The following is a 25,623-nucleotide window of genomic DNA, read 5'->3' on the forward strand; positions in this document are numbered from 1 at the left end:
TCATTACGAACAATTATAAAATTTAATTAAAATATTTTTTTTTTATCTTTCTAAAAATAAAATAAAATATTATATTATTATCGAAAATGATATTAATCTAAAAGAACAAAATCATAGATAGCTAGCAATGGGGCAGATCCGGAGGTGGTGGAAGCAATTGTCCTTCTCCATTAGTTCCTTTTCCTTCTTTATTCTTCACCACAATCACTGTGCTCATTCCCCAGCTTTGATGCCTCTCCAAATGGCAATGCATAAACCAAACCCCTGCATATAATACGTAATATATATATAAATTTATTTTTACTATTGTACAAAATTAATATATTTATTTTCTAATTTATTAAATTATTTTTCACCTGGATTGTCTGCCCGGAATCTTATAGCAACCCACCCGTTGTCCGGAATCCCCACCGTCGTCTGCTGCGGCGGGTCCACCAGATTGTACCGGGACGGGTCTTTTTCCGGGTCGAACTTCCCGAATCCCCACCCGACCATGTAAAACCCGTGCCCATGCAAATGGATCGGGTGGTTGTCGCTCGCCACCAGGTTGGTCCCTTGCAGGACCACCTCCACACCGGCATTGTACTCCAGGACCACCGCCCTCGTCCCAAACTCCGGCGTCAACAAGTTCTCCGTCAAGTTCTTGGCCGTGTAGTCGAAACTATGCGGCGGATTCCTAGGAAAGTCGCCGGTGTAAATCCCGCTGATGTTGTAATAATAAGCCTGGAGGATGTCTGTCCTCGTCGGGTGGACGAAGCTGACGTTGTTCACACTAGCCGCGAACCGCCGGCCTAAGGGGCCCCCACAGGGCCCCACCCCTGTGCAATTTAGCAAGTTGACCGACCAGGTCAAGAATAGATTCGTTTTGATTTTGACCGGGATGTTGACCGGGTGGTCCTTGCTCGCTAGGCTCCGGAGCCGTCGGGTGAACTGAGTGGCGGCTTGTGTGTCGGTGTAGGGAGGAAGTGTTGGGACGAGGACCGGGGATGACATTAGGGATCTGTTGTTAGCACTATTCGCGTATTGTAGAATGGCGGTAGTTGTGGTGTTGTCGTAGCCAGCACCGTAGGAAATTGCATAAGCCCGGGCGGCCATGTAGTATTTGAGTTCAGGGGATTGATTTGCGTTCAGTAGGACGTCCATGGTTTGGCCGGGAGCGATCATGATGTGATCTGTTTCGAATGGCTTCGTGTAGAATCCGTCGGTTCCCACTACAGTAAGCTTGTGATTGGCGATCGCAAAGAAAAGGTTTTCTTCCATAACCGCGCTAACTATTCGAAAAAGATAAGTTTTTTTGGGCATCACTGTTATTTTAAAAGTATCTGCACCAACAAATTTGGGTATATTACTTTGAATATTTTTCATTCAAAACTTTATATGTAAATAAAGTCTAAAAGATTGAATTATACTTTGTTTGGAGCACAGATAGAGATCTCCGGGATGTCCATTAATGGTATAGGCATCGGACAAAATGGGCTCCCGCCCGGTCTTGTTTGCATTTTCCGTGATATCCATTACATTCGCCTTCCACCATTCTCCTACATTTCAAAAACTCATCAACATCGGGCACAACTTATGCTTAGTGTAATAAAACTTACGTTTTTTAATCACTAGATCACCTAGAACAATGGGAACTTCAGCGAAAGGCTCCGGGAAGGGATAACTAATCCCAATCCTCGGGCGAACGATGATCACACCATGAACGGTCGCCCTCGCCCATCCACTATGCGCGTGCCACCACACCGTCCCCTCTTCCCGCGACAATTCAACCCTATATCTAAAATTACTTTCCGGCCTAATCGGGCATTGGTTCACATACTCTGCGCCGTCTGCCCACGGATTCCTCGGCATCCTAACACCGTGCCTATAGCGACCATTGCAATTAATTTCATGTCATATACATCTATTAGTACATACATATTATAGAAATTACCTAAAAATAAAAGGGCTAAGCAAACAAGAAATTTGCGCTCTGATCAATTATTTACAATAGTTATATTCGATTTGAAACATTACATCAAATGCATACAGATGTACATCAGCCCTTAAAATATATATTTTTTCTAATTTAAAAAATAATAAAATTATGTATCTTTTATTAATTTGTCCTTCATGATTTTTTTTATAGTGTAAAAAATAATAAAAATTTTGCCCATTTGTTAATTTACACCTTTAGCTTTAAATTTTATTTTTTTAGTAAAAATATTAAATTTTGTATGGTTTTATTGAATTTTAATCAGAAATATTTAATTTTCCATTTTTTTTAAAAAAAAAAATAGATATTTTATCGTATCAAAATTTTACGGCTGGTTCTATCACTTGTCACTGTATATACATATGCAAATATATAGAATGGCATGAAGTTACCAGTGAAGGGTGAGGTTGTACGGAGACCGGTTTCGAAAGTCGACGATTAGGGTATCTCCCCTGTTGGCTTCTAGGGTTGGGCCTGGAAATTTTCCATTGACAGTGAGGATGTTCTTGGTGTTGCAGAGCCTGGTGTATGGAGTCGACTGCACCAAAAATGTATGGTGATGAGTTCTTCCATTGCAGTGAGGAAGAAGGGATCCTATTATGCAGGAAAACAGCAGGCTCAAAACTACTGTAATAATCTTTGGTTCCATGGTGATATAGAGAATTAATCAATCTCTACTTTTATTAATCCTAATAATACCTAATATATATGTCAACAGATATAATTCTGTGTTCTTCCTAAATTTCAAATTGAAATGCTTTCATTATTTAGTAACCATATATATATATATATAGATATATATATATATATATATTTCAAATTTCAAATACATGAATCCCAATTAATTAATTACTTATTTTAGAGCATTTAATTTTATTGCATTGGGATAATTATATTGATTAGTTTTGGTTTAGAGCATTTAATTTTAATGTGAGTGTGTTTTGTTTACTTTTTTGTAGTTCAAAAATACAAAAGATAATATAATTTTTACTTTAAAAAAATTAAATATTTTTGGATGACACAATTTACTCCATCCGCCCCGGAATTAAGTATCCATTTGCTTTTTGCACGTAGTTTTAGAAATATTAGTATTATACTGGGATATAGTAGGAATAAAGTAGAAATGACTAAAATAACCTTATTAGTATGTGTGATATAAAGGTAATGTCATTTGTGTAATATATTGTAAATGTTAAGTAAACAGTACAATTACTAAAAAAGGAAAATGAATACTTTGTTATCGGACGGACTAAAATAGAAAAATGAATACTTTGTTACGGAGAGGGAGTATATAAATTTAGGTGATAAAAGAGAGTTTAATATTATTAAAAATTTATAAAATATAATAATTTAATTAATATAATATTTATTTTTTTCCAGCTTTCTACTATTCCATATTATATATATTTTTTTAAAAAAATATTACATTTTGTTATTATTTTTTATTTAATAGCTATTCGCTTATGAACTTTAATTGATCTTTTTTATTAATATATGTAATAATTTTAAATATATTTTCATAATTAAACTTGTTGCTTTTTACATTCAAAATTAAAGAAGACTATCCATTTATATATATATATATATATATAATTAGCATCTAGATTAAGGAATAATATTTAATGTGTAAAAGTAATTGTGTTATATGGAAGGACAATAAATAATATTCTCTTTTAGCTTTTTTTCTTTTTTTTTTTCATAAAAAATAATAATAAAAATATGCTATCACAGTCTTGGAATAATTTTGAATTATTTCATTATTAAATAGTTATTATTATTTTTTCTACTAAAACATATATTTTACCATAGTAAAAATGTAAGAGAAAAATTATATTTATTTTATTTTTAATTATCCGTTACAATTAAAATACTATTATTTTTTAAATTTACGGTAAAAAATAAATGTATATTTATTAGATGAATAGAGAGAGTATTATTATTTTTTTATGTAGATAATCTTGTTGGTAATTTTAAAATATTATTAAAATTTTATAATGAACAATAAATTTATTTAATATTTAAATTTAATAGACTAAAATATATATTTAGCAATTTTTTAAATTGTAAATTGGAAAAAATATATCTTATTATATTTAGACATGGATTAAATTTATATTGTGTAATATATTATGTCTACTTAAAATACCCCAATTAATCTTAATGATTAGGTATTTTATGAAACACTACTAATGCAATTAATGTTTACTTCAAACATAAGTTGTGTTCTTTGTGGATTTTACAAATTTTTCTTATTTAAATTCTTTTTTTTTTTCAAAATATCATTTCAAATATTTATTTTTTATTTTTTTTATTATACTAAAAAATTATTTTACATTTAAAATATAACATCAATATCTATTTATATCATATCAAATAATTATTCAAATTCAATTTTTTTACTATTCAAAACTCCAAGCCCACAAACAAAAGACACTGTGACCTAAATATGTATTTTTCAATAGTAGATTTATTTTGATGGATAACAATATAGTGAACAAATGTGTCTATTTTAATTTCGAGTTTACACCAAGAAACGAAAATGATATACTCCCTCCCATAAATATAGTTTTAATTGGGTTGGACACGATATTTAAGGAATACTGATATTATATTGACAGTTGGTAAAAAATATGAATAAAAGACTTTTTTGTTGCTGTGACGTGAGTGTATTAGTCTAAAAAATAGTGACAAATGTGTAATTAAAATAGAAAAATATTGATAATTTTATGGTGATAAAGACTATTATTTTGGAACAACAAAAATGGTAAAGAACACTATTGTATTACGACATACACTAAATTACATTATAAACCTTGATGCAATTAAAGGTTCTGTCTCTTTTGAGATCCACCTAGCAGGTGATTTTCGTGGCTTTGTTTGGATTTTTAAGTCTAATTTTATTATTTATTAACTTTTTTAACAAATGATTATTTTTTATTTTTTATATTCAATTAAAATTTAATTTTATATTTAAAATATTAAATCAATATCTATTTACATTATATTAAATAAATATTTATTTAATTAAAATTTAATTTTATATTTAAAATATTAAATCAATATCCATTTATCATATTAAACAAACCTTTTAATTCAAATTTTAATATTTTAAAACTCATGTATCCAACACATTTTGTAATTTTCTCTTAATTAAATATCATATTCAGTTATTTTTTTAATTTTTTATTCCCCCAACAAAAGTTAAAATACAAATACACATTGTATTAAAATTTTATTTTACATTTTGTTTTTTTAATTCAAAATTTAAAAGAATAATTAAAAATATTACTTCCCTTTTTATTAAAATTAGTTAATTTGGATACGGGATGAAGATTTAAAAAATTGAATATTTTATTAAAAATATAATAAAATTAAAAATTTAAAAAAAGTTATAAATTTTAAAAATTTAATTAAAAATTAAAGTAAATGAAAAAATATATATAAAAAATAAAAATAGTGAAAAATTATTGTAAATAAATATTCTCTCCGTCCTATACGAAGAGTAACCGTTTGTTTGTTTTTTTACATAGATTTTTTAATATTAGTATTATATTGAGTTATAGTAAAAAAAGACAAAAATACTTTATTAGTATTATATAATATAAAGGTGGTGATATTTGTGTAATATATTGTAAATTATAAGGATATTTATTAAGTTAGATACGGTAATACAATTACTAAATTATGAAATAGTATCTTTAGAACGGACAAAAATGAAAAATAAACCCTTTTTGTGGGACATAAGATAGTACTTCCTCCGTCCGCCAAATTTATTTTCACTTTCATTTTTAGTCCGTCTACTAAATTTATCTCATTACTAATTTCGACAAAGTCAACAAATCAATATTTAATTATTACTCTCAATTCAACACTTACGTTCTCTCTCTTTATTTACTTTACTTTTTAACTAAATTTTCAAAAATACCCTCGACTAGCTGTCATTTCTTCAATAAAATATTTATTTTTGAGAGAATATTAAATAAAAAGTAATAATTATATATTAATTTATTGAGTTAAATTAAGTTTGGCGGAGGGATGTTAATAATTAAAATTCCATTTACCTTAATTAACGCCAACTAACTCCCATAAATACATATGTATGTATCTATACGTATCTGTCTCACCATAACCATAACCATAACTATAACCATATTCCCTTTCAGATTTCCATTCTATTCTCTTCCTAATTTCTGAAAACGCACAAATTCTGTTACAGTCAGATTCCATCTCCATTAACGCAGAGAAACCCTTCCCTTAATACTCACTCGATCTCGATTTCCAATCCTTCCCAAGCAGTAAGGCTACAGCTCAATTGGTAGAGCTCCTGGTTTCCAATTTCTCTTTCATTCGGATCCGCCATTGTTGGATTTCATACATATTGATTATGAAAGTCCCCCGGCCTTATTATGCGCCGGAGCCGCCGCTCCTCCACCGTCCGACGCCCGGCCACCGGAAAAAGGGCGCATGCGTCCGGCCGTGGCTGTTGATGGACGCCGGCGGGCAGGCGCAGGTGGTGGAGGCCGGGAAACATGACGTCATGCGCCGCACCGGATTACCTGCCCGTGATCTTCGAATTCTCGACCCGGTCTTGTCGTACCCCTCCACCGTCCTCGGCCGCGAGCGCGCCATTGTCGTCAATTTGGAGCACATCAAGGCCATAATTACCGCGCAGGAAGTGCTGTTCCAGAATTCTCGAGATCCTCTCGTCACGCCGTTTGTGAAGAAGCTTCAGGAAATCATTCTTCGCCAGGGTTTCAAGTCCCCTCAGGTTTCCCCCAAATCGCCATTAATACCTAACATTATGCGTTTTCAAATTTACTGTACGAACACGTCGGGCAGTTAATCATCGAGAATAGCATGATTTCACTTTAATTTTTTGGATTTGTAGTCTCTCTCTAATTGAATTTGATCGTATCTCCAGCAATTGCTTCTTTAATGTGTTTTTAACTATCATTCCAATTTGGTCTTCTCTTTAAAATTAGGAGTTTAGAGTTGAGTTTAATGCATTTGCTGACTGTCTATTTTGTAATGCTTCAGAAGGAAGAAGGTGAAGGAGATGACACTAACAATGGATCATCTTCGAATCTGTACAATTCGGATCAGCAGCCGTATCCGAATAGTCCTGCTGCCGAGCAAGACAATAGCAACAAAAATACGGATACGGACACAGAGCAACAAGGTGTGCAAAATGCTCGTGGTTTGAAGCTTCTTCCATTCGAATTTGTTGCGCTTGAGGCGTGCCTCGAGGCAGCTTGCAGCAGCTTGGACAATGAAGTATGCATTGATCTGCTCTGTTTTTCTGCAATTTTGTACTATTATGTTATCTATCGCGCTTGCTAATCTATTTTCCTGTCTGATCACGACAAGGCGAGGAGATTAGAGCAAGAAGCGCATCCGGCATTGGATAAGCTAACTTCAAAGATCAGCACACTCAATTTAGAACGCGTACGTCAACTCAAGAGTCGATTAGTTACCATCACTGGCCGCGTGCAGAAGGTATATGACATTTGGCTTTCATATTATCTTCTGCTCTAGTTTTGTAGCTGTTGCAGTTTTCTGTATACATTCTGTTCTTAAGGCTATCCATATCGATTCGGCGTCATTGGATGGAGACTTGTTTGCACCTTTTGGAACTGATATTTTGTCGACTGCTATTAGAGCTTGCAATGGTCGATTCTTGTCGGGTTGACGAGTTAAATTACTCGATTCTAATTCGACCAATTTATTACCGTGTAGGGTTAGTATTGACCATTTATTATCGTGTTGACTCGTGTTGACCAGTATACATAATTAAGTCAAAATCTTTGATTTTTAATTAAATTATTATTTTTTGTCTGTGTTCTCATAGTTTTGATTGGTTTGAGCATAATGTGTAGTTGAATTATTTAAAATTGAATTTAGTTTAAATTAATGGATAAGAAAATTATTAAATTATAATTATTTTATATATAAAATAAATATATTAATCAATATTAATATATTTTAATCTCGTTGTCGTGTCGGGTTCGAAATGAGAGCTTCAACCCTAACCCGACTTGTTTTTTATCATGTCAGGTTCGTGTCAATTCGTATATATAATCGAGTTAAAATCTTTTACTCAAACCCAATTATTTCGTATCAAATTGTCGAGTCGGGTCAGTTTTTGTCGGCTTTATCTGCTATGTAGTTATGCTTAAAGTATTATAAGCCATTCTTGATGAACCGAATTTGAATTGATCAGGTACGAGACGAGCTAGAGCATTTGCTCGATGATGACGAAGATATGGCGGAGATGTATTTGACAGAAAAGCTAGAGCAGCAGCACGAGGAAGATAACTCGTCTGTTTCTTCTGTAAGTGAGCTCGATGACTTGCCCGGAGAAGTGGTTCAACCCGAAGAAGAGAACAACATGTATGGATGAAAGCTTCTTCTATTTCTTCGATAGCATAACCTTCTAACAATTACTAGAATTATAACGCGATTTCGTTTTAGGGATTCAGCTGAGAACATAATGAAGGGTGAAGACAATTCTATGCTTTCTCAGATTATTGGTGAACCTAATGCTATAAGAAGAGATAGTTGTCGAACTGCTACGAGTGTTCATAGCGCCAACGCAAAGCGCCTCGATGTTGTGGAACTAGAAATGATCTTGGAAGCGTACTTTGTGCAGATCGATGGAACATTGAATAAACTATCCACGGTATGCTTCGTTTACATCTTTAAACATTCGTAATCAAAGTGTGTGGCGACTAACATGTATTATTAAGAAGGGACTGGAGTTCTAACTTAAAACTAATTGGTGTTAAGTGAAGTGTTTTTCACTTTTATATCGAAGAGGGAGTTCCCACAATTTTCTATGCGGGATAACAATATTTAACACTTTCCCTCATATATGAACATTGTGACTCTGATACTATGTTAAGAATGAATTTAGAATTCCAATTTAAAATTAATTGATAATAAGGGTGTGTTTGTTCGGGGGTTTGATGTTTGAGTTGAGATTTGAATAGTAAAATTTTGAATTGAAATAGTTGATGATATGATATAAATAAGTGTTGATGTGATATTTTGAATGTAAAATTGATTTTTAGTACTTCCTTTGTTCCATATATATCTATTAATTTGCTTTTTACACAGAGTTTTAGAAGTATTAGTATTATATTGGGATGTAATATAAATAAAAGTAAAAATACTAAACTAACCTTATTATTAGTATTGTATGATACAAGTTAATGACATCTGTATAATATATTATTAATTGGAAGGGTAATTGTAATCTTAGGTAGATAATATAATTACTAAAAAAAATAAATACTTTGTTATGAGATATATTAAAATGAAAAAATAGATAGATTGTCAAGGGATGGAGGGAGTATAATATAAAAAATGAAAAATAGGCGTGTGATTTGATATTGTTTGAAGAATTATTTTTTTTATGAATAATGAAAATTGGTTGAAGTTTTTTAGACGAACACATCCTAAGTGGAGTAGCTCTTCACTCTTATATTCACTAGGGATATTCCATAATTTTTCTATGGTACGACAATATTCAACATGTATACTCATTTGACTACTAAATTAATACGAAGAAATAATTCAACGGCGCAAGTACATGCGCTCATCTTCTTTTTTTTTTTTTCTTGTTTTGGTTCTAACTACGTATGTTTCTGTGTTTGGATGAAGCTGAGGGAGTATGTGGACGACACTGAGGATTACATCAACATAATGTTGGACGACAAGCAGAACCATCTTCTGCAAATGGGAGTCATGTTGACGACGGCCACCCTTGTAGTGAGCGCTTTCGTGGCCTTAACGGGAGTTTTTGGCATGAACATCCATATTGATCTTTTCAGCGACGATCCAAAAGATCAACCGATGCACATGCGCCAATTCCTTTGGACTACGGGCGGAGGTACCATTGGCTGTGTTATCATGTATATAGCTGCGATCGCTTGGTATAAACATAAAAAGCTACTGCAATAAACGAGTCGTCGAATTGGTGTTTTGGTTTCTCTTAGAGAGGAAAGAAGAATAGAATTTGCTTGAATCGAAGAACAATAGATACAGTAACTTGCTATTCGCCGAAAATCTATGGGTTGAGCATCTTTATGAATGTATTTTTTTGAGATTGGAAGTCGAATTCTTGGAGTTGATCACCATCACATTTGTTTTTGTTTTTCTATGTTTCTGTTTTAGGATTTTTTATGATGTACTTTGAGTACATTTTCGATTGAATTTAATAATATATAAAGTAATTTCAATAAAATTTAGTATGTTACCATAGTAAGTTTAACAAATCTAAGAAGTGATTGATAATTAATTGATAGGCATTAGATTTAATTCAATTAAATGGTTTAACTTATAAATATATTAGTTATTTGTGTTATGATAAATAATAAAAAATGGGTTTTTAAAATTAGTTTGAAAAAATTTTGATTTAATTTTAAAGTAATTTTTGATAGAATATTATGTGTTTTTTTTTTTTAAAAAAGAAACATACTCTTATTTATATACAAAATAATAATTTATGATATTTTTATATTTTATTTTTAAAATATTTAATTATATTTAATATTTTTTATTATTAATTACTAGTAAAATTTTACAGATTATATTTAAAATATTTATTTTTATTTGGTAAATAATTAAAAAAGTTTAAATAAAATAAAAACGTAAAATATAATAATAAAAAATCAGATAAAAATTAAGAATATATTTGTTTCGTAAAATCATTTAAAAAGATATTTTTTATATGAATAATAATACTCCTTTCATAGTTTAAAGATTGTGTTTGGCACGGATAATGGGAAAAAATACAAGTAAAAAACTTTTTGTCCTTGCGAATGTACTAGTATAAAAAACAGTGATAATTTTGTAATAATAATAAAAAAATAATTGTAGTTTTATAATGATATTATTATTTATAAAAATGAGACTATTACTTTGAATTAACGATGGTAAATAAGACTATTGTATTGGGACGGAGGAAGTATTATATAAATAATAAATATATATTAATATTTTTAAAAATATATTGAATAATTTTTATAAAAAAAAAAAACACATATAGTTGTGTTATTTTATGGTTTTTATCATACTATTCAAATTTATTTTTTTTAAAAAAATATCATATCAAACAGTTAATTTTTATTTTTTATATATATTACAAATTTATATCACATCACACGATTATTTAAATTAAATATTTTACTATTAAAGAATTCAAACAAAAAAAGTAAAATTTTTACGAATAAGAACTCTTTTTAGCTGAAAAATCGAAAATCAAAAGGCAAAGGGCGGGCGCCGCGCGAGGGGCCAAAATTCCCCGAAGTCCAAGAAAGATGGAGGGGTGGGTGGGGTTGGGTTCGGAAACCTCCAAACGACTTCCTTTCCTTTCCTGATAAACCCCAAATCCCGCGCAACCTTCGTTCACAAACACACTTTTCTGTCTCCCCATCCCCACCCTAACATGGACGACAAAGCCCACGCATATTCCAACCAACCTGGAGCCTCACCAGCAATGGAAATGGCAGAGGAAGCTCAATGGAAGCTCTACGAGGCCTACAATGAGCTGCACGGCCTCGCTCAGGAGTTTTCCACGCCCTTCGACGCTCCGGCGGTGCTCGTGGTCGGCCACCAGACTGACGGAAAGAGCGCTCTCGTCGAGGCACTAATGGGGTTTCAGTTCAACCACGTCGGCGGCGGTACCAAGACCCGCCGCCCCATCACGCTGCACATGAAATTCAACCCCGATTGTCAAACTCCACTCTGCTACCTCTTGTCTGACTCCGACCCCTCGCTTCTTCACGAGAAATCCCTCCAGGAGATCCAGGTGCATTTCAATTTTCGCCATTTCTTTTCATGTGCGATTTTAGTTGGCATTTTTATTGTTGATTTTGTTGTTGTTATTGAAGCTAGTACAAATGGAAGGGTAGGTGGAGTTCAATTTCTAGTCTTATCAGGAAAATTTATCTTGAATTGGAATAGGATGCCAAGTTTTAGTTTTTAAGTTGGAAGTTGTTTGGAGTGATTTATTTAATTAGTATAATTTGATTTATAATATAATATATGATTTTAAAAAAATTTAAAATGTGTTTAAATTTTCATTTTAATAAAATATATTACTCCCTCCGTCCCATTTACCATATTGTCGTTTTAGTTTGTCCCACAATCTCGTGTCACTTTCTTTTTTTAATTTTAAAATGAGCAAGCATCTTAGTTTCATTTTAAATTTTATAATTTAATTTTTTTTAATTTTAATTAAATTAATTAGTCATCTTAATTTTAATCTATAATGATTTATATTATAGTTTAATTATTTTCACTAATACATTCTTAATTATCTACTAATTATACTTATCCTAAATTCCAATGTCTACAGTAACCAAGACACCCAATGTGGGACGGAGGTAGTAGTATACAATAAGTATATCATAGTTTTTTTTATAGAGAATAAAGTTATAATATAATACAAATAAATAAAAATAAAAACATTTATTTATGATTATTGATTAATATAAATTAATTTTATAGAGAAAAAAAAGAGTTTTTGAATGTATATAAATACTCTTTTTTTAATCGAAGAGAGATAGAAATAGCTCATTTTAAGTGGTCTCATGTGACTTGGCTTTGTTTAGATACAGGGTTTGGAGGTTTTTTGAATTTTGGAAATTTGGAAAAAGTAAAAAGTTAGTATTTGATTTGATGTTTTGTGAAAGAAAAAATGTATTCGATGTGATGTTTTTTTTAAAAATGAATAGTGCTAAATGAGTGAAAGTGTGCTGTGTAAACAGAGTCTTAATATTTGAAAAAAAAAATTGGGAACATAGTGTCAATCCAAATCCAACCACTAGCCAAACACATATAGATGGAAGTTTTAAGGTGTTAGGAATGTGTTGCTTATTTGTCACATATGCAACATAGTGTCATCGGTGATGTTGCTCGAGACGACAATGATTCTGGTTACATTGGTTCAACTACATAGCGAATTAGAATGTAGTTTACAATGAACAAAATCCATGTTCATTTTAGTATGATAACACCAAACTATTTATGCTCAATGATTGCAGGTTTATATTGAAGCTGAAAATCTGAGGCTGGAACGAGAGTCTTGCCAATTCTCATCTAAAGAAATTATAATTAGAATAGAATACAAGTACTGTCCGAACCTTACTATAATAGACACTCCTGGTCTTGTTGCACCGGCACCAGCTCGCAAAAACCGTACATTGCAGGTTAGGTTTTTAATTTGATGAGTACTTTTCTTCACCTCAGAAGCACTCAGGTGTGAAAGTTGAACTACTGCATTGGTAGAATCAAGCTCGTGCGGTGGAGTCGTTAGTACGAGCTAAAATGCAGCATAAGGAGTTCATAATATTGTGCCTTGAAGATTGCAGTGATTGGAGCAATGCCACAACTCGGAGAATAGTGATGCAAGTATGGTTCCAGTTTCTTCTTCTTCCTTATATATATATATATATATTTATCTTTTGGATTAAATATACGGAAGGCTGCAGTTTCTGTTACCTGTTGATTATCTTAGAAGATAGCCTTGCCTGACATATTCTGAACTCATGAAATCAAACGTTTATTAGACGGCTGTAAACCCATGTCCTGCCCAAAACATGCGGTTCTAGTTCCACTAATGGTGTACTGGGCCCATAAATATTCATTTGTTTATATACCTCCTGAGTAATAGAGGAAGTTTTGTGGTTGCTGACTAGAGTGACACTGTAACAAGTGTGGATATGAGGACTAGCCCTTAAACAAGTGCTTATGTTGATGACAGGTGTAGTCCTAAAACTAACGCTGAACTCAATCTCTATGTTTACATTTTGGCTTGTGATTTCTGCTACCATCTTGTACTAAGGATATAATCGTGTTTGTAAAACTGCATTTACTGTTTAAGAAGTTGAAATATGCCACTTATCTGTCTATTCCGCTGCACAATTCCTGTAAAATATATCTAAGCATATCTCTTGAAGGATGAAATTTTATATTTTGTAATTTGAAACTCTCCTGAAGGCGTTCTCTTCATTCAGACAAAAAGGTTTGGAACACAATAGCATGATTCAAGAAAGTTGTCTATGTCTAGATGATCGGAATACTCACCTAAAAATTTAAACTATTAAGATACATCATTAATTTTATCTACATACGCGAGTCAACCAACATACCCCTCAAGTGCTGCACATGAATATATGCGAGATAAGGACGGTGGGACTCGAACTCGAGATCTAAGACTCTGATACTATGTTAAGTGATCGAAATGACCGTCTCACCTAAAAGATTAAGCTATTAGAGATATGCGTTATTAATTTTATCTACATATGGGAGTCAACCAACACACATTTTGGATCCAGATTATGGGTTTATTTGTTAGACTCTTATAATGCTTTATGCAGGTCATGATACCTACTCAATCATGCATTAGAAATTCCCTTTCAATTCATGCAAAACTTGATGAAGTTGCCTGGCATTTAGAAACTGGGATTATAATATATAAATTTTGTAAAATACCAAGACTAGTCTCATCTCTCAAATGTGTCTTTTCAATTATTTGACTAGTTGAATGATTAGCTCTATAATGTTCTGTCTTGTAGATTGATCCAGAACTTTCAAGAACCGTACTTGTCTCAACAAAGCTTGATACAAAAATCCCCCAATTTGCTCGAGCTTCAGATGTAGAAGTTTTTCTTTCACCACCATCCAGCACACTTGATGGCTTCATGTTAGGTGATTCACCTTTTTTCACTTCTGTTCCTTCTGGAAGAGTTGGATCTGGCCATGAATCTGTATACAGATCTAATGATGAGTTCAAACAGGTCAGATATATTTCCTTCTTTGTCTCATTAGTTTAGCTGCTACTTGGCCAGGATAGTCAGTTATGATGACTACTGCTGTATGAGATATGAAGTTATGATGTATTCTGATACATAAATTCTTATGTTTTCTAAGGCTATATCTTTAAGAGAGATGGAAGATATAGTAGCTCTGGAGGAAAAATTGGGTAGAACACTTTCAAAACAGGAAAAGAATAGAATTGGTGTTAGCAGCCTTAAGTTGTTCTTGGAAGAGTTGCTGCAGAAACGGTACCTAAGCTTGATGTTGTTTTAACAGTTGCTCCTTTTATAATTTTCTCATTCTGTACGTCACAATTTTGTTGTGCTTCTTTTTGCAAAGGTATATGGACAGTGTTCCACTGATCATTCCACTTCTTGAAAAAGAGTATCGGAGCACAACAAAGAAGCTAAATGACATAAATCAGGAACTCAGGTGTAAATTGCTCGTGAAGGACTTTGAAGTACATGTTGATAGTTGAATAGAGTGCATAAATTAGGAGTCAACTTATCAATTAAGCTCTTCTTATTTTGTCAAACTATTGTTGGTGATTGGTTAAGACACTAGAACTTTTATTTTATCTCTTCCACTCTGTTCCCAATTCCTTTGCTTGATGTAATCTGTATCCTGTATGGTCCTCTGAGTTGGTTTCTCTGCTGCATTTTTCAGCACTTTGGATGAAGCTAAGCTGAAGGAAAAGGGGAGGGCCTTCAATGATCTGTTTTTGACTAAGGTTGACACATATATAGTTCTCTGACTATTCCTCAAATCATAGGCTGGAGCAATACTTTGCTATTTATCATTAGTACATAGAGGAGTATATTTTACAAATTTGGTGCAAGTTATTTGAAACGTGCTCATTATGCAAGGTATTACACATTGTCTTGTTTTTTTGTTTTTTTTTTTGTTTTTTCTCAGGCTCTTATTCATTGATAGGCTAATGAATAAATATGTACTATATGTGATGGGTCACCATACTTCATTAGGAGCTGATCTTGTTCCAAATTCCAGCAATATTTTACTGACATTTAAATATGTTCAAGATATATTTTGTTTCCATGAAAGAATATCTAATGGGATTTATGCTTTATACCTCTTTCAAGTTTGTTAGTACACTATGCAACAATTTTACTGAGTGCTGGTAATACTGTTTCTAAAAATTTACGTGTAGTCAGACGCGAGCATGCTCTTAAGTGCATAGGTTTACAGATATTTACCTTTTTGCAGTTAAGTTTCTACTCTAAATAAAATTTCTTGTATTGCTCAGCTCTCACTTCTGTTGAAAGGGACAGTTATTGCACCACCTGATAAATTTGGTAAGTTTCACTAGTGCAGAAGAGTTTTTTATTTTTATTTTTACTCAACAAACCCCCCCCCGGTGCTTAGCTTTCAAACAAGGAAATTTCACTACTGCCAGTTATTTCACTTTCACGTGCATTCCATAACATTCAAACTCATGAGCTCAAAGCATTTATATTATTAAGGACATTTTCCTGTAACTTGCTTGAAAAAATTGTAAAATCATACCATATATACTGAAATGGGAGATATTTCCTCAATATAATAATCACGTTCCTTTTTGCAGGGGAAACACTCCAAGATGAAAGAGTTCATGGTGGTGCATTTACAAGCGCAGATGGTCTTCAGTTTCCCCACAAGTTAATTCCTGTAAGTCCTCAATGCTTTATGTAATGTCGCCTGATTATCCTCTTCAAATATCTTTGGGCGCATCGACATTGTCTTTGTGCATCTATATTTATGTGGGAAAGTTGTATTTGTCCTTTATATATATACCCAATTATTAATATTGTCTATAAAAACTTTGAAATGTTGTAACATGGCTTTGCTCATATATTTATTTATTTATTTCGCAATTTTGGCCCTCCTAGCACACTTGAATGATTTCTACAATTCAAGTGCAAGACCAAAATTGCAAAATAATGAATCGTGTGTCCAAGTTATGATTATTCAAAAATTCAGAATTCACCAAATAACTTGTACCTTCTCTAGCAAATTTGTTCTTTTGTAACTTTTTCCCCTTTTTAATTATTTAATCTATTATTTCTCTAAGAAAAATCACATCCAACGCCATTTTCTGCATAAAATATTACACCCAATGGCTTTTTACTATGGAAACATCACAATTTCCTATAAACTATACTATTTTATCACATAAAACATCACATCCAACCGCTAGTTAAGCGCGCTGACAATATACTTAAAATTGTAGTTTTAGATAGAGATGTATCTAGATAGATTTATATCATGATATAGTTAGGATTATTAGGATGGGTTGGTACCTCACTTGCATTCATATGAAATAACCTACCTTTTCATATTCAACAAAACACAAACACAAAGCCATACAATTTTCATCCACCACACATTTTTTTGCTACCAATCTATTTCTTCTCCACTGCTGTTGCTGCTACAATTTGTTTTTGCATTTCTCCCAATATGGATGCTAAATATGATACTTGGTCAGCAAATGATTGTGATGACATGGCTTTTCAATAGTAAGGAAGAGTTTGTAAGTAAAAACCTCATGCTCTTGAACACTTAGAAAGCCATGTGAGATGTATTGTAATGATAAGAATTTATCTTGGATGTTTGAGCTGTATGAGTAGTTTTTTTCTTGGTATTCAGACTGGTCAATTTGTTAATGAGTATTATTCTACTCTCAAAGGTATACTTGATAATATTTTAGTTTACCACTCTCTATTTACATGGGTGGTTTGCTCAACGGGTGGAATTCATGGTAGTAAAATTTTTATTTGGCTTAGATGCTGATCTCCGTGTCACCACTGGCCATTTCAGTCTTGGCTCTTAAGATACTACTGCAGTGTTTGTTTGAGATCAAGGCCCAAGTGGTGGTCATAGTCATAGCCACGGTCATGGAACCAATTTAGCCAGAGATGACCTCATCGTAGTAATTCTGTTCATCAAATCATGTTTCTGAAAAGTGTTGGAAGAAGTTTGATAAATCTGTGGGCCAACACCATTTGTTGTACTGACCCGAGTCCCTCATCTGTTTTTGGCAATTTGATACATTCTTCTAGCAATTTCTTCATCATTCTGTATAGGGTTTTGCCTTTTATTTTATGGCTTATGGTAATATTATGACTTGTGATTTCCAAATGTTAAGGAAGAAATCAGATTCATAACCCACTTGTAAGTTGTTGTTGCTATCTTTAGATTTAGGATCTTGAAATTTCTTTTTTCTTTGCAGAATGCAGGGATGCGTCTTTATGGAGGTGCTCAATATCATCGTGCAATGGCTGAGTTTCGTTTTGTTGTTGGGGGTATCAAATGTCCACCTATAACACGTGAAGAAATTGTAAATGCTTGTGGAGTAGAGGACATTCATGATGGAACAAATTATTCAAGGTAATTATTCTTAAAAACTATGCTAATATGACGTTATAAATCTATAAATTTAGGAATGGCTTTAGTTGCAAATTTGTGTTTTGTAGGGTGAAAAAATTGTTCGATGTGATATCTTGCATGCAAAATTGGTGTAGGATGTAATGGTTTTGGAGAGAAATTGGTAAATTGAATAATAAAAATAAAGATATTAAAAACATAAGTAAACAAACCCCGACTTGATTATTATTTTATTGCTTTATTGACTGGGTTTATTTTCTTTGCCTTTTGATATGCAGAACTGCTTGTGTAATTGCTGTTGCTAAGGCTCGTGACACCTTTGAGCCTTTTCTTCATCAGGTATTGAATTCAATTCTATGTTTATTTTTCCTCAATTTACTTCTCTTTAATATGTACACTTTCCTTTATGATGAAAATTTATATGGTTATTTTACTGAGCAAGTTAATCAAGCATAGGTTCATTAGATTAATTTCCAGATGCGTTTTCTTCTTTCATGTGTTATATGTATCTATCTATATATAGATATATATATATATATATATTAATTAAGACATTAATAATTCATCCATCATTGGTCAAATATATTATCTAAGCTGACAGGCATTTCAGTTCCTTAAAAAAAATATAACACTATAACTATCAGTCATGTGTTCTTACTCTTGACTTCCCTGTAATAATGTGTCTTCTTTTTCTTTTTATGTTTTTGTTTTTATGAAAGGGCTAGACTATTGAGATATATATATATATATTAAATTTGGCAATCATATGTTTATTTCTGATCTGTATTTAGTTTTGAGTTGTGAATACTTCTCTTCAGTGATCTTGTGATTTGACACACCCAGCATTCATTTCATTCTTTGTAAACCAGTTGGGTGGCAGGTTGCTTCATATTTTAAAGAGGTTGCTTCCAATTTCAGTTTTTCTTCTTCAGGTAGAGTATTTGTTCTTTTAAGAAACAAGTATCACTCATGGCTAGAAAAAAAGTAATATATTGCTATTTATCTGAACTACATTGTGTGATTGTTCTCACAGAAAGATGGTGAATATCTTAGTGGCCATGAAGTTTTCCTGAAGCGTGTTGCCTCTGCATTTAACAACTTCGCTGAATCGACAGAGAGATCATGCCGTGAAAAGTTAGTATAACACCCTCATTTCCGTCTTCATTTATGTTTCTCTGGTAAAATAGTACTATATAATTTTTCCAGTTTTTTTCTTGCCATTTAACTTCTCATGAAATCTGTGTAGTGTTTGTTGCTGGTCTATTAATAGCTGAATCCAATTTCAGAAACTTTGTCTTTACTGATAATATCTAGAATTTTTTTTTTTATTATTTACCTTAGGGTTGTAAATTCCTTTGCATGTTATGCGTGTTGCTTTTTCTTAAAATTTTGGCCTCTTCAACAAAAATGATGACAAGCTTGCATAATGTTTGTATGCCTCCTGCACATTAACTTGTTCGTCTGAATTCAGTGGAAATTTTTTTTCTGGACTTTTTGTTTCTTCCCTTTATAACTGGTGCTCATTAAACTTATCATCTGATGTTATGCATTGAACTGTGATTGATGGTGTAAAAAAAATTATAGGTGTATGGAAGATTTAGTGAGCACCACTCGCTATGTTTCATGGTCTCTGCACAATAAGGTATGCTAGGCTGTTGATATTGTCATGAATGAACTATTTGCTCCACTTTATTAATCTATTGACACTGTATGGGTTTGTTCTTTTAAAGTTTACACATTTCCTAGTAAAAAACAAAAAAAAAAATTTACCCACATATTTCTCAATAACAATACATTATTTTTTCTCACAAAATATGTAAGAAAACAACAAAAACTTCACTCAAACAGCATTACAATTCTTATAACACTTATACAATTTCCAATAACTATTAGCAAAAAAACTCAAAACACTAAAAGAACACACCCTATATATAGTGGGATAAAATTATATGGCATATTTGTATTTCATAATCGATATCTAGAAAGTAGACCTATAATTCTTCTTTTCCAAAGTTTATGCTTTTTTTGGTTTCGAAGCTTTATGTTAAGTCTTTGGATGTGCAAACTTCTGAATTCCTCAAAATACAAGATACCAATGTCTGTGCTGTGCTGTGCTGTGAACTAATAGATTGAGCTTGATGATGGGCACGTTTAATTCCTTTTTCTTTTTTTTGAATTCATCGTTGTGCTGCTGGTGTAATATGCTTGCTTTCATTTTTCTAATCCCTACCTTTTTTAAGAGAATTGCTATTGTGTACAAGACTTCCGGAAATTGTTGCATGTTCGCACATGGTTCTTCTCTTTTCTTTCTAACCTTGCACAATCACATGGCAGAATAGGGCTGGTTTGCGTCAATTCTTGGATTCATTTGCTGGATCAGAACCATCTACAATGGGTGTACATTCTAGCAGTCTATCTCCAGAGTTTTCGTCTGGTTTTGTAGGCAATAATGATAAGCAAGATGTTAAGTCCAGGACAGATGTGAAGCTCAACAATTTGGCCTCCGGAAATGATTCAGCCGGCAGTGTTGCAACAACAGAGACAAGGCTTGCCGACCTTTTAGATAGTACATTATGGAACAGAAGGCTTGCTCCTTCATCTGAAAGAATTGTTTATGCGTTGGTTCAACAAATATTCCATGGAATCCGAGAATATTTCCTGGCATCCACAGAGCTCAAGGTTTGATCGTATACGTGCACTCTTATCCTAATAAACTAATGTTCCTAAGAACAATATTTTTGAAAACCACATGCACAGATTATTAGAATTGCTGTTATGTTATCTTTTCTTATATCCTTTTCTAATCTGAGATTTTTGTCCATTTTTAGCTGTAAAATATTCTGAGGAATTCACTATGCATTAATGGACCTTTTAACTTTTGTGAAACACGACACTTCGCATTTCCCATGTAAAAGGAGACTACTCTTCTATATACCTGACTTTTTGACATGGTTGTCTTTTTTGTAGTTCAACTGTTTCCTTCTTATGCCTGTTGTCGACAAGCTGCCCGCACTTCTCCGGGAGGACTTGGACTCTGCATTTGAAGATGTGGATAATGTCTTTGACATTACCACAATGAGACATGCTCTTGCGCAGAGGAAGCGGGAAACTGAGATCGAGCTTAAAAGGGTATATCTTTTGTCATATTTTCCTTCCCTTGAATGTGAGTTTTTGGTCTTTTTTTGCTTACTTTAGTGGTTAAATTCCTTTGTAATATGCAGTTGCAAAGACTGAAAGAAAAATTCAGGAAAATTCACGAACAACTTGTTTCGAATGAAGCCATATTCAGGCCATAGCAGGCAAGCATTTTCCTGTGTGTGTGTGCTGCTTATTGAGTTATATTTAAACCACTTTTTATGTAACAATGGCAGATGTATTAGAAATTGTGCTGCTTTCATCCAATGTACACTGTATTTGGGTGATGAGTATATTAACCATATTAAGCATTTATCAAGGTGTGTAATGAGTATTATTATTGTGTCTTTACTGGCTTACCACCATCACATTTTGATTTTTGAGTGTCTGTTTTGGGTTGTCAATGGAGTATGATATTGGCCTATAAGCTCTTCCAAACTACAGAGTAAGTGAGTTTGTAACACCTACAATATATGTTAGAAGTTTTGAAAGTTCTAGGATTTTGGAATTTTTGAAAATAGTAAAAAGTTATATTTCCAAATTCCAATACAATAGTTTTATTTCTATAAATAATTATATCATCATAAAATTACTCTTATTTTTTTTTTTATTACACAATTGTCATTATTTTTACTCTAATACACTCACAACGTCAAAAAAAGTTTTGTATTCATACTTTTTATCAATTATCGATATAATATCAATATTTTTTAAATTTTGTGCTTAACTTAATTAAGATTATATGTATGGGATGGAGAGAGTATTTGATATGACAAGTGAGGCTGATCCTGGCATTGGTTTTGGTGTTAATGAGGCGTATTTGGATTTAAAATTTAATATTTGAGCTATGGATTTATAAATTTATATGGGTTGAATTGAAGATGAGATATGAATTTGATAAAAAAAATTCTTTCTGAATTTGACCCTGTTTCGAATTAGGTTAAATTAATCATTTTAAAAATTAATATTATATATTTTGATAATTGTTTGAATTTATAATTGTATACACTATTCTTTTGTCTTCATTGTTTTTATTTTTATTTTTTTATAATTTTTAATGTATTTATTTTTCAAATCACTATTTTCACAATGAAATCAAATTTGCTAATTAAATAATTTATAATGATATCAAAAATAATTTTTCTGTTAACAAGTAGGCAATAAACAGGCTATGAACAAAATCAAATATCATATTGCATGTAAATTAAATTGATTCAAAAGAACTTGTGTTGGGACTGGGTGGCATTGGGCATTGGTTGTGGTGGTGGGTTCGTCCTTGTGACCTGCGGATGTGCCTTGTGTCAAAAGTCTCCTGGCGGTGTTGGGTCGGTCCCGATTGAAGTGGTCAAGCAGCAGGCCCTTTTGTAATAGACGGCATAAGGTGGACATGGAAGGTCCATTGATTGGTCCTTGGTTTGAGGGGAATATTGTTGGGGTGCAAACCCAAAAAAAAATTTTACATTCTGAGTGAACTCCACTAGAATGAGGCCTTTTGGAGAATATCCAAAAACAAATCCGTGCGGGTTCAGCCCATAGCGGACAATATCATACTATTGTTGAGTGAGTTGACCCAGTCTCAAAAACTTCCCTATCTTAATGCTTGATTGTTTCTCTTTTTCTAATCAGAATTTTACCTCTTATAATTCTCGATGTATTGTCCCTAATATATTCTCACTCACACTTATTCGTTTTTTAATCATCGAGCAAATTCCTATTACGATGAAAAATTACTCCACCTATTACGATTGGTTTTAGATTGGATGCCCAAATTCCTTCTGTCAGGAAGTATAATATTTATATTTTTGTAAATAAACGGACCAAGTATTATACTCCCTCATTTCCAATTCAAAGCATCTTTTATATTTTTATTTATTTTACTCAAAAGTATAATTTTGCTATTCAATAATTGTACATTAATATAAAATACTTTTAACTTTTCCTTAATTATAAATATTGCATTACATATACAATTATTTCACAATACATATATTTAAATACAAAATAGAGGCTATATATGCCACGCAATGCATAGACAAAACCATAATGGAGTGCGTGTGAAAGCACCAGCATCAGATTCCGACAAGGAAAAATAATTAATCCAGAAAACGCCTTTGCTTTACTTGTCCCACATCGGAACCTCTTCCCTCGAACTCCCCCTACTATAAATACTGGCGTGTGTCCTCCACACTTCTCCCTAAAATTAAATAATACTCCCATTTATAAATACTACTCAAATATAATTAAATAATAATAAAAAAAATCCATATTTAATTAACTAATCCGCCATGGAAGCTCCCAAGCAAAACCTTCCTCAAAAGCCCCACCGGATCCTCCCCAGAAACGACCCCGACGCCGAGGCGCAGCCGCCGCCGGAGCCCGACTACTCCCACCGCGCCCAGTGGCTGCGCGCCGCCGTCCTCGGCGCCAACGACGGCCTCCTCTCCACGGCGTCGCTCATGGTCGGCGTCGGCGCCGTCCGCCAGGACGCCAGGACGATGATCCTCACCGGAATCGCCGGCCTCGTCGCCGGCGCCTGCAGCATGGCCATCGGAGAATTCGTCTCCGTCTACTCGCAGTACGACATAGAGGTGGCTCAGCTCAAGAGGACGCCGGCGGAAGCCGGAGACCGCCGGCCGGCGAGCAAGCTGCCGAGTCCGGTGCAGGCGGCGCTGGCGTCGGCGTTCGCTTTCGCGATCGGCGCGGTGGTGCCGCTCCTCGCCGCCGCCTTCGTAAGGAACTACCGCGTCAGGCTTGGGGTGGTGGTCGCCGCCGTCAGCGCGGCCCTGCTAGGGTTTGGAATCTCCGGCGCGGTTCTCGGCCGCGCGCCGCCGGCCAGGTCGGCGGCGAGGGTGGTCGTCGGAGGATGGCTCGCCATGGGAATCACTTTTGCTGCTACTAAGCTAATTGGTTCTGCTGGTCTCTAAATATATACATACATATTATATATATATATATGTTTTGATATTATAAATTATTTAATAATGTTGTTGAGTAATATTTATCTCCGATTGTTATTTTAAGAAAATATCATATTTAATGTCTTTTTTACAGATGTTACGATTTTGTTGTTTTTTCACCTTAAAAGTATTTTTAAAAAAATATCGAAACAACAGCGGCCCATTTTAATGGATTTGATTCCAAGATTACTACTCCAGTCTCGGTCACTTTACTTTTTGCGTCGTTATAAATTTTTTTGTACGAATATCCTTTATTAGTATTATAAGATATTAATTGAAGTATTTCTGTAATTTTTTTTTAATTTATTCTATATTTTGATATAATAATTAATATTCAAATATAAATACGCAAAAAGTAAACTAAACTCTTAGAGCCGGACGGAGGTAGTACTAGTTTGTGTATGACATACGCAAATTGGCTTCGAAATTAGCTTCGGATTCAATTTTTGATACTCTTATAAAATTAAGGTTTCGAATCGAAGCTGTTCTGTAACTATTGCTATACGTTTCGATTTTTTTCGAATCTTTCATTTATGAAATAAATTTGGATTATTAAATTAATTAATGTATAAGTATATACACAAGAATCATCATCTTCTCCTAAATTAGTAATTTTGGGAATTAAAGTTGAAAGAATGAAAGTGGTGTTGAGTCACATATTCGATCACTTAGTTCACACTTTTTTCATTTATAAAGTTATTTTAAAAGTATCAACTTTGGCCAACTCAATTTGGTGCTTTCTTCTTGAACACACTTAATTTTATAATGTATACCATAAAGAATATTAATTAAATTCACAAAAATATTATACTAATGACAATTTATTTATTAAAAGAAAAAGATATTTTATGTGTTCAAACTTGATTTTGATTAAAATTTTTGGACCTCTTAATTACATGTAGGAAGAAATCCAAACAAGTATTCTTGCCCTTCTCATGACTATGTATAGAGTAAATTGTCAATTTCGAAAAAGGATTTCAGAATAATAAACAAAAACATCGATCTACAAAATACCGTAGCAATTTTTATTATGGTTAAAAAAAAATAAAGTCCTATATTTTTGTGAAACTGATTCTAATATATATAAATAAAAAATAGTTGTGATACTAATTTGAACTATCCTGATAAAAACAATTATAAAGCACGTAAATAAACGGATAATATGTATTGTATGAAATAAAAGCACTTGTTATCTTTTCATATTTGTAGATGTGTTGATCCACCTTGGGCCCTTTCCAAATTTTTTTATTAGTGTAATTTTTTTCTAGTAATTAAGATTTTCCCCTCCCCCAATTCGTAATTAATACTATATATTATTATTATTATGATTTTAATTTATAATAATATATAATA

At 32.8% G+C, this 25,623-nt stretch overlaps 4 protein-coding genes across 4 annotated transcripts; 3 read left to right on the top strand and 1 right to left on the bottom strand.

Annotated features, from left to right (window-relative positions):
- Positions 1-121: 121 nt before the first annotated feature.
- LOC127253185 (laccase-14) lies at positions 122-6,335 on the bottom strand. The gene is made up of 7 exons (XM_051277637.1): positions 6,241-6,335; positions 6,100-6,182; positions 2,368-2,569; positions 1,620-1,864; positions 1,410-1,538; positions 357-1,322; positions 122-264 (listed from the first exon to the last, which is right to left on the bottom strand). The coding sequence occupies exons 1-7, from the start codon at positions 6,333-6,335 to the stop codon at positions 122-124; spliced, it is 1,863 nt and encodes a 620-aa protein (XP_051133594.1).
- Positions 6,283-10,048, top strand: LOC127255007 (magnesium transporter MRS2-3-like). Its single transcript, XM_051280413.1, has 6 exons — positions 6,283-6,743; positions 7,013-7,249; positions 7,343-7,471; positions 8,196-8,365; positions 8,447-8,654; positions 9,638-10,048. Exons 1-6 carry the CDS (start codon positions 6,360-6,362, stop codon positions 9,935-9,937), a joined length of 1,428 nt encoding a protein of 475 aa, XP_051136370.1. The 5' UTR covers positions 6,283-6,359; the 3' UTR covers positions 9,938-10,048.
- A 1,255-nt stretch (positions 10,049-11,303) lies between these two features.
- On the top strand, positions 11,304-21,740 carry LOC127256229 (dynamin-like protein ARC5). Its single transcript, XM_051282123.1, has 17 exons — positions 11,304-11,786; positions 13,024-13,188; positions 13,268-13,390; positions 14,557-14,778; positions 14,912-15,045; positions 15,137-15,229; positions 15,464-15,527; positions 16,062-16,110; positions 16,380-16,462; positions 18,024-18,181; positions 18,457-18,517; positions 19,048-19,110; positions 19,212-19,312; positions 19,763-19,820; positions 20,513-20,857; positions 21,146-21,307; positions 21,400-21,740. The coding sequence occupies exons 1-17, from the start codon at positions 11,424-11,426 to the stop codon at positions 21,472-21,474; spliced, it is 2,319 nt and encodes a 772-aa protein (XP_051138080.1). The 5' UTR covers positions 11,304-11,423; the 3' UTR covers positions 21,475-21,740.
- A 1,803-nt stretch (positions 21,741-23,543) lies between these two features.
- Positions 23,544-24,383, top strand: LOC127255417 (vacuolar iron transporter homolog 4-like). The gene has a single exon (XM_051280930.1). The coding sequence runs from the start codon at positions 23,599-23,601 to the stop codon at positions 24,235-24,237; it is 639 nt and encodes a 212-aa protein (XP_051136887.1). The 5' UTR covers positions 23,544-23,598; the 3' UTR covers positions 24,238-24,383.
- The last annotated feature ends 1,240 nt before the right edge of the window (positions 24,384-25,623 follow it).

This window comes from Andrographis paniculata, unplaced genomic scaffold, assembly GCF_009805555.1.
Source record: "Andrographis paniculata isolate CXL003 unplaced genomic scaffold, ASM980555v1 Contig12END, whole genome shotgun sequence".
Lineage (NCBI taxonomy): Eukaryota > Viridiplantae > Streptophyta > Magnoliopsida > Lamiales > Acanthaceae > Andrographis > Andrographis paniculata.